The sequence below is a fragment of the Mustela erminea genome, chromosome 4, assembly GCF_009829155.1.
Source record: "Mustela erminea isolate mMusErm1 chromosome 4, mMusErm1.Pri, whole genome shotgun sequence".
NCBI classification, from domain to species: domain Eukaryota; kingdom Metazoa; phylum Chordata; class Mammalia; order Carnivora; family Mustelidae; genus Mustela; species Mustela erminea.
This window is the reverse complement of record NC_045617.1, coordinates 63,430,885-63,444,188: the sequence shown is the minus strand read 5'-3', so window position 1 is coordinate 63,444,188 and position 13,304 is coordinate 63,430,885. Positions and strand designations below refer to the sequence as shown.

The window sequence follows — 13,304 nt, the reverse complement described above, 5'->3', positions numbered from 1 at the left end:
GCAGGGAGAGAGAACAGAGAAAGGAATGCAAAGCTCACGAAAGGTCCCATGCTGGATAATTAGGGGCAGCAATAAGACCCACCTGATTTTTGTCTTAGTCTGCTAGGGCTGTCGTAACAAACCGCATAGACTAGCGGGGGCTTAAACAACAGAAATTTGCTTCACACAGTGCTAACAGCCGGGAATGCTCAGACTAGAGTGTTGGCCAAGTCAGTGCCTGTTGAAGGCCGGCTTGCTGGTTTGCAGACAGCGTTGTCTTACTATAAGCCCATGTGGCCGAGGGGGACGTATCAGAGGCGGTCATTGAGAACACACCACTTGACCCCAGAGCAGTGGGAGGCTCCCCACGCCCGCCCCTGTGGGTGGAATGCATGCTCCTCTTGTCGTCCTGGCTCCTAGGGACTCCTGCAAGGTCACAGCCCACGGATGGAAACAGGGATGGGGCTCAGTTAAGGCCTCTAGACACAGTCGTACCCCCTTAGCTGCAGGGGATCTGTTCTAAGCCCCCCAGCGGGTGCCTGAAACCATGACAGAACTGAATCATATACATTCTGGTTTTTCCTCTACCTATATACCTCTGATCACGTCTAAGTTTATGAAAAGTAGGCACAATAAGAAGTTAACAATAACCAATAATAACACTGAAATAATTATAACAAAATATTCTACTAAAAGTTATGCAAATACGATCTCTCTCTTTCAAAATACCTTATTGGGCTGTACTCACCCTTGTGGGGACGTGAGGTGACAAAATTCCTATGCTAGGAGAGGAAGCGACGTGAGGGACACAGGTATGGTGATGCAGCGCTGGGCTCCTCCTGACCTTCTGAACATACTTCCTGAGGAGGAGTTTCCGGTGCAGGGCCTGAAGCCACAGGAGGGAAAGCCCCAGATAAGGGGGTCCGCGGAAAACTTTGGAGCTTCTGGTGGGCAGGTGCGGAAAACTAGGTCGTGCAGCTACCTAAGACAAACCTCCCTTGTTCCCTTGTTTACCAAAACTGCCACCAACTTGTATGAGGCGATTTACCTCTTCCTTTGCTCTCTCCCTGCCCTCTGCGTTCGGGAACCAGCTTCAGATGACACCCAGGGAAGGTTCCCGAGCAAGTTGTGAGCCAACAAGATGGTTATTTTTCTTCTTGTAGGAACACTAAGCCCGACTTGAGGGCTCCTCCTCATGACCTCATCAAAACCGAGTTATTTTCCGAAGGCCCCATCTCTGAACAACCGCCGCATTGGTGCTGAGGACGTCATCGTGTGAACTTGGGGGAGGGGACACAATTCAGCCCATAGCAATTATGTTCCATGGGAAGGCCCGGAGGACCCGCCGTTCAGCAAGCAGCCCAATTACGTCCCATTGGAAAGGCACAGGTGACAGGTGTGTGAACAAAACCACGTGCTCAGCAGCGGCTGTCCTTTGCAGCCCAGGCTGGCAGGACAGGCTGGGGAGGAATCTAGCTTGCCAGGACAGCCATGTGGGTGAGGGGCAGACTCCAAAGAGCCCAGGTGGCAGCGCTCATTGCAGAAACCAGGGTGAGTTAATGATCATGTTAACCACTAAGGGCCAAAGGGCAGCCCAGGAGGCCTATCCTGTAAAGTCTCATGGAAATGGTTACTAGAACATGGCATCTGGAAGGACACAATAGACTGGGTAGCCAACCAGGGTAAGGTTCTTTATACATAACCCAAGGAGAGCAGGAATGGATAAGTAGGGGGCTGAGATCACACTCCCACCGCCGCCCACCCTTGCCCACAACACTGACCCCTTGCCCAGTTTCCAGAGTTGAGCCTCTTTTCAGACTCAAAACTCACTGACTGAAGAGGTGGTTGGGTTCCCAGGAAAAGGTCCCCACAATATTTCAGTAAGTGTGCACACTGATGAGTCCCCCAGTATTTTTCTAAAGGGACCTGTGTCCATTTACTCAGGTGGATGTACCCTGGAGACAGGGAAATACGCAGATACACTGGGGTCTCAAATGACATTGGATGCCTGGAAACCTAGGGTGTCATCATAGTTCCTCTTCCCCATTAAAGTGAGAGCATATGGAGGTTAGAAAATAAATGGAGTTCTAATCAAAGTTTGCTTCCAGTTGGTTCCCTGTGTCTGCAGACCAAGCACTGGTTATTGCCTCAATCCCTGGATGCATAATTAAAATTGGCATACTTGGAAGGTAAGATGACCCCACATTGATTTCCTGACTTCTGAGGAAAGAGTCTAAGCTTCTAAACCCCCTCTTCCCAAACTGGCCCACTAAATAAAAAACAGTATTCCCTTGAGCAATATTTTTAAAGATCCTTGGGTGAACATTCACTTCTAGTTGTGATGGTGAACTAGGAACCAGACATTGAAAGCCCACAGTATCTAACTGTGCTCTCAGAGAGAAGGTTGGGAGAGCTGGGTGGGTGTGGAAAGGTGAGTTCAGTGACTGTTCAAGCTTATGGCTTTGAGGCTGTTTCTAGGCAGCAAAGCAGGGAGGAGAAAGCCAAACAGAGACCCCTAGGCTCACTGAGAAGACATTTGAAAAGACAGAGATCAGTATTAGGGGATGCCAAAGGGAACAAAATTTGTTCAGCAGCATAGAGGATGAACACACACACACACACACACACACACCTCTCTATATATACAGTGAGTCCTTTTAGGTCCTTGGTCAAGCACTGATCTGTGAAGGTGTAAGAAGAAAGTATCCAAGCCAAGAAATGAACAACTGGAAAACAGTAGAAGAAATGACTCACTGATCATATTTCAGGCAGGGAACAGTTTTTGTTTTTGTTAGCAGGAGTAGAAATAACTCAAAATGCAGGGAGGCATCCGCTAGTGCCTCACAAGGGTATTACCTTAGTAGTGAGGTTTAATTGTCTAAACCAGAGTTTTCTAGACCTTCCTTAATGAAGCTTAAAAGCAATCATTGAAAGGATCAAACTAATCCCAAGAAACTTGGCTGTGTGCCTGAATAAGGCCCAATACTATTTAAAGGAATACAACAAAATCCACCCACAAACAACTCCCAACATTCAATTAAAAAAATTTCTTTAGGAAAAATATGTAAAGAAACAAAATTATGACTCTTAATTAGGAGGAAAAAAATCAATTAGGATTAGGAACAGACCTAGAAGTGACAGGAAGGAATTAGCAGCATGGCCCATGTGATCTCGCAGACTTATGTTATCAGAGGTGAGGAAAAGAAAGAAATGCAATGAAAAGAAAACAATGTAGAATTATGACAAGCCCCAGAAGGAGAATCACAATGCAGGTCCCAGGGTTCCTGAAGCAAGGCTTGCTAACTGCAGGAGAGTATGACATGGTTTTTTAAAAAAAGCTTCAGGTAGGCTACTGGGCCCTAGGAGAGATGTCACTATGAGGGGCGCCTGGGTGGCTCAGTGGGTTAAGCCGCTGCCTTCGGCTCGGGTAATGATCTCCGGGTCCCGAGAGATGTCACTATGAAACACCACATGATGATGTGTCCAGAACTGCCCATCTTACATTCATAGTCATAAAGTTGGCAGGACCAGTGGTCCATCATAACATAGAAATGATACATCCAGAAGCAGGCATGAGCAGGACTAGAGTACATAAGCAAGCTGCACGAACAGACCACACGAACTCCTGTGTCATCATGGTTGCACCCATTCCCCATGCTTACACCCATTCCCACTGCTTCCCTCCCTCTGGTTATTTGGAAGACATGTATGATCAGCTGAGGGAAGAGGGAAAAACTTCAACTTGGTGCACTGATCACTTGACTTACTCTGAGGGTGTAAGATCAACAGGGACAGCATCCTCAGGGGTGATGTTGAAAGACAACTTGGAGGAAAAAATTTCTGTGATTTTTCTGCAAAAAAAAAAAAAAATAGGGCAGGGAAGGGTTTTTGGTAATGAACCTGGTCATTTACTTTACAAGGGAAAAGGTGAAATATACCTGAAGTTATAGTAATGGCAAATGGCTTGGCCAATGGATCCAGAGTTTGGAAAGGAAAAAGAAGAAAGGATGACTGAGACAAGGAAGTCTGAGGATGGAGGCATGTGGATGGACGTATGAGAGCCGGCACAGAGCAAAAAAAGCACTGTCTCACAGGTTTATGCCCACCAGAAAGGCACTCTGCCTGGCCCCTAAGCTTTTGTTGGTGCCCATCCCAGTGCTGGCACAGCATGCACACAAATAAAGTAGCAATGGTGGCAGAAACAGAGGCTAGCATGAACCCCCAGGGACATGTCTCCCACTTGGGGCATCCCTTGCCCAGTTGCAACTGTGAATGGACAAGTGTAGCAACCCTAGTCCCAGAACGGTTTGATTCTCAGGACCTCAGGACCCTTGGGAATGACAGCTTGGTTCACACTGCTAGGAAAGCCAGGGAGAGGAGCAGAGGTGGCAGTTGAAGGTAAAGGACATGGCGGGGGGTGGGGGTGTGGAAATGATGAATATCAGATGTGGCCCCAGGCCAATGGCAGGAAGAGCTACAGTTGGTCCCACCATGCTCCTTTAAAGCGTTTTTCTCCTCATGCAAAGGAGTCCGCCAGAGCCCTGGCGGAGCGGCTCTCATGATTTTTGGTGGGGCAGGTTGGCGGGGGAAGGAAGAGGACCTACAAGGTTACAGAGAGGACCGTGGCAAGCATGGAGATGTGCCACTTAGCTCTCTTTTCAAGGCTTGCCAGCCAGCTTCAAATAGTGTAGTTGGTTGACAGCCTCTAACTGTTGGCTTCATCAGGGGCAACCTTAGCTTTTAAGCTAAGGTCATACTACTCCCAAATCAGAAAGGGTTGGTGGCCAATAATCACACTAAGTACTAGAAACTGAAAGCACGTTTTTCTCAGTGTAACCTCTTACCAAAGACCAAGCAAGGCAGTGGTAAAGGACCTAGCTGTTTCTGTCCAACAAAGGGCCAGCTAGTGTGTGAGCTTTCCTGAGTTCTCATAGGCTAGGCAGACATTTAAGATCAGGTCTGCCATCCGATAGCTTTCCTGGCCTCATCTTCCTTCCTCCCTTTTCCTTTTCAAGGTGTTACACTCCAATAAAACCACTGACACTCTTCAGGATCTTGGTGTCTACTTGCCGAGGAAAGTTAAGGCAGCATAGAAACGGAGGAACTTTTCTTTTCAGTAGTTCAAGGCTCTGAGGTGGGGAGTAGCTTCTGCTCAGGGACTGAAACGAGAATAAGGCCAGAACCTTTGAGTGAGGGAAACAGTGGCGGATCTTAAAGGTCACAGCAAGGCCTTAGAATCCTATTCTGATGGTAATAGTCTTCGAAGGGTTCCAAACACTGGAGGACTATGAATTGTTTTTACGAGCTTATTTTGTATGCCATATTACGAGTGACTGAAGATGCGCCTTAAAGATCCAACCAGTTGGGAAGCTTCTACAAGAGTTGGGAGAAAACAACTTCGAGCTGAGCAGTAGCAAGGGAACCAGTGAGAAGTGATTGGATTTGGGAAATAGTCTGGCAGTATGATTGACAGGACTTGCTTAGGGTTTAGATGTCGGTGAAAGGGAAACAGGCACAAGAAGGAACCTGGATATGGCACCTGAGCCATTGTGTGTGTAACGTTGTTAATTGATAAGGTAGAGATTTGTGTGTTTGGAGGGGGGCACGTAGAAGAATGGTTTGGAGATATTAAGTTTAAAACACCTTTAATGCAGATTCTGAGCAGGCAGTAGGTAATACCTATCTGGGGATCACAGAGGAGGTGAGGACAGATGTTCAGGAGTCACCAGTACACACACGCACACATTTAATGCTATGGGATTAGATGTAGTCAACAGAGAAGAGTGTAGCTTTAGAAGGCTAAGAACCAAGCCAGGTCATACCATTCTCCTTATAAAACCTTCACTGTTTCCAAATACTACAGAAAACCCAAATTCCTTGGGAGAGCATCCTGGGTCCTCTACATTCTTGCCAGAGACGACCTTTCCAGTCTTGTACCCTACAACGTTTCCCTAGAGACATTTTAACTATGTGGCTTCCTCTGAACACTTGGCCTCTGTGTCTTTGCTCATGCTATCTCCTCCACTTGGAGTGTTCTTCTGTCAGCTTCCCCTGCTTGGTGAAACCCTCCTTTGCCATAACGTCTCAGTTCAGGTTCATCATCAATCCCTCCCCACATCTACCTAGTCAAAGGCAATGACACCTGGGACACCTGGCTGGCTCACTCTTGATCTCAGGGTTGTGAGTTCAAGCCCCACACTGGGTATAGAGAGGACTTAAAAAAAAAAAAAAAGACGAGGCAAGGATACCTTCCTCTGAGAACCTTATCCCTCAACCACGAGTAGCAAAATGACTTACCCAGTGTGCCTGGAGGTGGATAGCTCAAGGATGGTACAGTGGCTCTTGAGATAATCAGTGGACCAGGCTCCTTTCTCCTCCACCTTCCACAACATATGGCTTTCAACCCATTGGTGCTGAAAGGCTGGAAGAGTACGGCTCCTCTCCTAGCCTCCCATTCATTCAGGGAGAAACGGGAGAAAGGAAGCCACAAGGGAGGGAGCTGGCTCCTATATCAGCAAACATCCTGGAGATTTCCAGATTACTGCTCATGTCTCATTGGCCAAAACTGTGCCCTCCTGACTACAGGGGAGGCTGTGAGGTAGTGTTTTGGTTGGGTGCGTCGCCAGTATGAACAGACGTCAGGTGTCCCAGTGGTAAAGGAGAACACACAGAGGGCCGGGTCCCAACAGGGCTGGCTGTGAAGGCCAGAGGCCTCTTTCTTCTCTTCTATTCTGACACGGTTTACAGGACAGTTCCCAGTTTGTGTTTCTTTTTCACTAGAACTCTCAACCACACTTTTTTAATCCTAGGATCCCTCCTCTTTACCTAGCACATTGTAAGTATTTAATAACGGGCTTTTTTTCACTGCTGGAAAAATGTCTACAGATTGCACTCCAGTCCTCTTCTATGAGTAAAGGCTGGCCTGTGTAGAAGGCGGTTTACAGAAGCTCATCGAAAGAAACTGTATTACAGTAACTGAATAGCTTATTACAGAAAAACAGGCCTCAAGAATCAAATGGACCTGAAGAGTCAGGTCCATTTTGTTTCAAAGACCCTCCTCCCAACCCTGCCCCCCGAAAATATCCTAATATCCACCCGTTACCCTGTTGTACTCATTTCATGATGGACGCTCAGGAACGTAAATGGTTATTCACCTTCAGTTAATGTGCTGAAAACACATGAAGGCAGAACCAATAAAGCCGATCCCATGCTTCACCTGTCCCACCAGGACGCCCATCACAGAGCCAGGTGTGGTGTTGCAAGGCAGGCAGGAGACAGAGATGTGGAAATGCCTCCTTTCTTCCCCTTGTTAAACTGTGACTCCCCCACAGGAGAAGCAATGGTCTCACAATCAACCTTCTTCAGAAACAGGAGGGCAGAAATCAGACCAAAGGTGAGGTGGCTTCCCACTGACAGGCCACATGGTCATTTGTCTCTCTCCCAACTCTCAGGAAAAATAAGGTGGAAATAATTTAGCCCCAGGGCTTCTGTCTACGATTCTCTGGCACTTACAGTCTCAGGGTATGAGGAAAGGTCACACATCTACGCTGACTGAATTTTTAAAGATGATATGGTCTGTTATCAGCAGCGAGTCCTCACAGAGGAATAAAGCAGCAAAGCCAAAGATGCCATATGATTCAGGGGTGGAATCTAGATTCTTGTCTTCCTATATTTCACGCACATCTGTGAGAAGCTCTCGCATCCCTCCACATGCCACATCACCTGAACTATCAGTCAAGACATTTTTCCTTTTTTATTCAAGAGTCGATAGGACATTGTTCAGAGTTGTTTTTCCATATGTCCTTTTAGATGGCACCATCCACAGTGTCTGTGACGTTCTATCTCCTCTGTTGGGTCCCCACCTCCCACAGGCGCCTTCTGGTCTTCGCTGCTGTTCTGTTTGTATCCAGCAAAGCACTCAACAGTTCCGTGAAAGGAGGCCTACCTTATTATTCACAAGTGAGTGTACAAACAAAAAGAAATAACGTTCAAATATTTACTTTACAATTGTTTTATTCAAAGCAAATTTTAAAACCTAGTATTTTTTTCTTTAAAAAAAAACAGGGATTTTTTAAATAGTTTTATAATTAGTTTTGATGTTGTTTCCTTTATACCTTCGACATAAATGATTTATATATTAAGTTAAAGTTTTCTGATATCCACGTACATTCTAATCTTGTTTAGGGAGCTATGAGAAGACTTCATATTCAGAAGCCAACACCACTTTTCTAAAATTTAGAAGAAAAGATCCTTGTGCCCATTGTAGTAGACAATTGCTCCAAATGGTAGAAAGTCCTTTAGCCTTCAGCCAAATGTCAGGTCTTGATTTCTGGTTGTGTGAAAAGAAGTGTTTTGTTTTCTTCAGAAAAAAGAAGAAGTCTTAATCCTATAGGTTTGTTTTTGTTTCAAAGACGTGTCTAAAATGGGTACCTAAAGCTGTAATGTATAACAAACCCTTTGATAATCTGGCCTGTATAGTCCAACTTATCGATGATATTTTTATACCAAAAAAGATGACCACTGGCAGCTGCATTGTACGTAGGCCAAGAATCTCAGTACTGTCCTCTTAGGTTCTTCGAATGAAGAAGACAAGACTTATTTTATTTAGCCAACAAATACAGGAGTCCAAGTCCACGTCAGTTGGGAGGGAATAGGGAAAGGCGGTCACAAGAATAGGACATAAAAATAAATACTTTACACACTTTTCTCCCATGCCTAAAAGTATTAAAATTCTAACTGGAGAAGATTAGAAGGTAATTAGCCAACTCAATTCCTTATAAAATATATAAAAACTCACAAACCAAATGATGCAAAAAATCTTTTTAATCTAAAAACTCATTTCCCAGGGCTAATTAATAGCCAAGCCCTGCCAATTTGTATTAGTTTATTTGACTAACAAGAGCTATTCAGCATTTTCTTCAGAGTAAGGTAATATATAATCGATTCTCATAAACCTTTTCAAATGAGGACATGATACTGTAGGCAGTTCAAGGAAAAATAGCCATATCTTTTTCTTTGGTGTAACCAAAAGGATATCCAAAAGTTAGCAAATGCTGACATTTCAAGTGGTAAGAAATTGCCAAATGGAAGTTTAAACTCTGGTACAAACAGTCGTAAAAGGAAAATCTCCACCCACAGTTCTGTAGTGCAAGTTTTCAAATTTAATTCTGAAAAATAGTTTTATTGACTAAGCAGGAAACCGCTTCCAGCAGTGTCTCACGTGCCCCCTCCTCGCTCACCGTCCCCGCATATGCCCACCTCACTGCTAGTCTCAAGGAGGCCTCTGCTGCTCGTCAGGGCAGGAATTCAGTACAGAAGGACCCACGTGTCTCAAAGTCAGGCTGAGAGCTGGGAGTCTGTGTCTGCACCAGCAGCTCGCTCCAGGTTAGAGCGTGGCCCCTCCACGTGTTTGCCAATTTCACGAAAAGGAAACAAAGTCCCCCACCCCACCCCCCAAGAAAAAAGTACCTGAACCCATTAGTCCGTTAGCCCTTTCCCATCGTTTTGGGTTCATGATGACATGGCTCACATGGAAAGCTCACCGGGGCCTGCACCGCCGTGTGTCCTCTGCAGGGGCACCACGCACAGGCCCCCTCTTTCTTAGAAGGAACGCTTCTCTCACTCCCGTCTTCGGGAACTCACTAATTCTGACAACGTGATACTTCTAAAGCGATTCTTACCTAGTCCAGAAGCCTCCATCACTCTACCCAGCTTAACTGTGTTTCCTTCTCCTACTTCTGTACACGCTGTATGTGTGTATTTTTTTAAACATGTAAGTGTTCAAAATGCACACACACCCCTCCACACATACACCCAGCATTTTGCAAAAAAAAAAAAAAAAAAAAAAAAAGTCTTCCCCAGGAAGCACTTTAAGAAGTTAAGCTTCTACTTGCTTTTAAGCCACAGGGCAAGTGCCAAGTGAGTCCTATGGGATGCTCTTCTTCCGCGCTGGGGACCAGGGCAGGAACGGAGCAAATGCTGAGTGGGATCTGCAGGCCAGGCAGCGAAGGGTACCTGTGTGCCGGGCTTTCCTAGAGCCGCATGTTGCACGCCTCCCTCGCATTACCTGGGAGAATCAGACTCTCGTCCCTAGCTCTCTTCCCGCAGAGGACCTCCACTCTGTTCTGCTGGATCTGCGCCCTCAGCGCGGACCGGCCCATCTGTGGGGCTGGAACCCTGCACCTGCAAGGAGGTGGCAGGCTCCCCACCACAGAGCAGGCTGCCCCGGTCTGTTTCACCCCCTACCAGTCCATCCAGGGAACACCCCCTTGCCGTGTCCAGGGCCCAACGAGCCCTGTTGTCTACCGGCTCCAGGGCCTCCCCTTCACCTTCCGAGATAACGGTCATGGGGCTGCTCTGGATCCGGTTCCGCACGCTGAACCTGCTGCTGGCGGCAGAAGGTGGGGTCCGACTGCGGCCGTACCGGGGGCCGGAGAAGGACAGACTCCGAGGCATCAAGCCTTCGTTCTTGGCCCACTCCTCCTGGGCCCTTCTGTTCTTGCTTGGGGAGCAGCTGGATGGGCTCTCGGGGGTGTCTGGCGAAGGCTCTGACCTTGACCTCTGGAATCTAGGGTCTGTGTTCTTTAGCATCTCGGCTGCAGACATGCGGGCACTGGTGTCTGAGCGACTCCCCTTTTTTAGCAGCAGAGCTTTGAAGTTGTCACTGCTGGTGCTGCTTTTACGGACGCTTCTCTGAATTGAGCCCACTTGTTTTGGGGACGCCAGGCTGGGGGCAGCACCGGTGGGTGTCACTGGAGGGGAAGGAGAATGGTTCCGGGAGTGATCGTCATCTGAATCTTTACGGCCGAGGACTTTCCTCTTGGATCTGAGATTTAATGACATTAAGATGAAGGTTAACTCCCAGGGGGCCATGGGACATCAGTCACAACTGCGCTGCTCACTGCATACTCACGTCACCATTTGTGAAGAGTTACTTTAACAGTTCACTGTATTATCACGTGAGCCCCTGACCCCGCTATGGTGGATGATTAACTTATGGCCATCTTTCTTTCATCTCTACCCTCACTGGATTATTTTGAAACACATCTCAGACATGATTATTAACTTATTTTGGTGAGGATCACTTCAAAAGTTACAAATAATTGCCATTTTTATCTAACTCTCCTCTACTGGACTGAGCTTGAGAGCATTTCAGTGCCGACCACCTTTTTCTCTACTCTTTCTTTTCTTGTTTGACCTTAGCCCTTGAACAGGGCTAATGGGTAAGCCAATCCCCAAAATACTGCCTACCTTGAGGTAAACCCCCACCCTCAGGTTCTAGGATGACTCTACAACTCTGCATTCTTAGTCATTCTAGAGTCTGACATAAAACCGGTCTTCTTTGGCTCTTACTGGACCCTATGTCAACTTCTTAAAATCCCGTTTTCCAAAAAACAAGGGTGAACCTTCCACACCACATTCTGTTGCCTGACTGATTTCAGACAACCTCCCACCAATCAAGAAAATCTGAGGAATGCAGGGATAATGTGAAAGAGGAGGGGCCGGTAGGGACAAGTAAAATGTTTCCTGGAGGTGCTTCTTGTCTTCAATCTCTAAGAACCTCACTGTTCCATGTGTCTTGTACCAAGAGTGAGTCAGGGGTAATAAAGCAGATGAGCCAAGGGGCCTCTTGCTGGTCTCTTCCTAAGAACAATTCAGTCTACAAGGAATCTCTCAGCTAAGTGCAGGTGCTTTAAAGAAACGGTACATTTAATCAAATATCTCTTTGTTTGCTATATAATTCCAGCATATGCAGCAGGGAAAGATAAAGAGAATGCTATTGTACATACAGATAAAGAACTGAATTTGAGCACTTCCAGCTGTGGCACCTTGGGCAAGCTACTCATCTATGCTGCAACTTCGCTTTCGTACTTGCAGAATGGGGGTGAGGATACTAACCTCACAGTCTGTGAGGCTTCAGTGAGCTAAAGAACCCCCGAGTCACACAGACCTGGGTTAAATCCCACACTCAAGTTTCCATGCTCTGTGACCTTGGGCAAGTTGAAGTTTCTGACCCAGTTTCCTACCTGGAAGAGGAAATAAACAATGGAGAGCTCATGCTTTACCAATAAAGATGAGTGCAAATAACAGCTATGGAGTGTCGGGCATGAAGGATGTGTTTAACCAAACCGTCATTCAGGGAACTCCAGCTCTTCCGCCCAGCTACCAGGCCAGGCTTCTGCGCTGTTCTGACCACAGGCCTGCACAACCAGGCACTGGAGAGGATGGGCCCTGCAGGCTGCCGGGGGCTTGGTGCTCCCTGGGTCCTCTCTATGCTTCTGGCCAAAAGGAAGTCCCCAAAGTGGAAGACAGGAAGTGGCGAAGGCTAAAAAACAAAGTGTGAAGGGCAGCCAGAGCTGACATGGCACCGGCCCCTTGGAGGCTGTAGAGCTGGGCCTCTGATACTTTGGGTCAATGGCCCTGCCCCACTGTCAGCAGAGAGCGGTGCTCTGGCACACATTCCTGACCAGCCGACAGAAATAATGTCTCAGCGTCTCAGAGCCGGAAATGACTTCAGCCTGTCTGACCAGAGAAGGTAACAAAGGCCAAAGAGTGAAGCCACACAGCTTCCTCCAAGAACAAGGACTCGATGCAGTATCTCCCCGCCTGCAGCACGTTGACCTCACGACCTCTAGTGGTTCCTTCTCAAGGGCAACTCTGTTCACTGGATCCTTGCAGGGACCACTTTGGAGCCTAAGTTCTTGTCTGAGTTTTAAAAGATGAGGGTGTGCTTGACCCACACATCAAGCCCCTGGCTACCCCTGATTCAAGTTATGTCATTTCTCAAGAGCAGCTGTGGCCCGAAAATGAGAATTAAATCTAAACATATGAATTCTGTGAATTCTCGGCATAAACGTATGTATACATGTGTATATACACACGCACACGTACACTGTGTGTGTATTTCTAAAGAAGGGGGCTATAAAAAGTGCTCAAACAGTTAACATGGGCTTGAAAACTAATTACTTCAATAAATATAAAAATTTCACACCTCAACTGGTGTTCTACATTTTCCATCTGGCTTTAAATCTGAAGTGAATTAATTTGCATTATAAAATCTGAAGGCTGTGGTACAGTTGAGATACTCCTTCTTTTAAATTATTAGCTTAGTGCTGACAAATATAAAATTAAGCCCTAAAAATCAGACTTCAGATGGATTTTTCTTATGTCTGCGAATACATGATCTAGTGCTAAAACAGAAATGAGCAGGTGTCCTTGCTCTCTTTGTGATCCATACCCTACTTGGCCTTTATTTCTACCATGTGTACACAGAATAATAGAGACTGGCAGATTTCCACGTCTGCAGTAGATAGAATTCACTAGTA

The 13,304-nt window shown here is 46.6% G+C and overlaps 1 protein-coding gene across 6 annotated transcripts in view; it reads right to left on the bottom strand.

Annotated features, from left to right (window-relative positions):
• Positions 1 to 8,048: 8,048 nt before the first annotated feature.
• NHSL1 (NHS like 1) overlaps positions 8,049 to 13,304 on the bottom strand; it is a 229,637-nt gene continuing 224,381 nt past the window's right edge. For all 6 annotated transcript variants that reach the window (XM_032339387.1, XM_032339382.1, XM_032339383.1 and 3 more), the window contains one exon: positions 8,049 to 10,804. In XM_032339387.1, the coding sequence (XP_032195278.1) occupies positions 10,069 to 10,804 (736 nt within the window). In that variant the 3' untranslated portion in view covers positions 8,049 to 10,068. The remainder of the gene's footprint in view (positions 10,805 to 13,304) is intronic.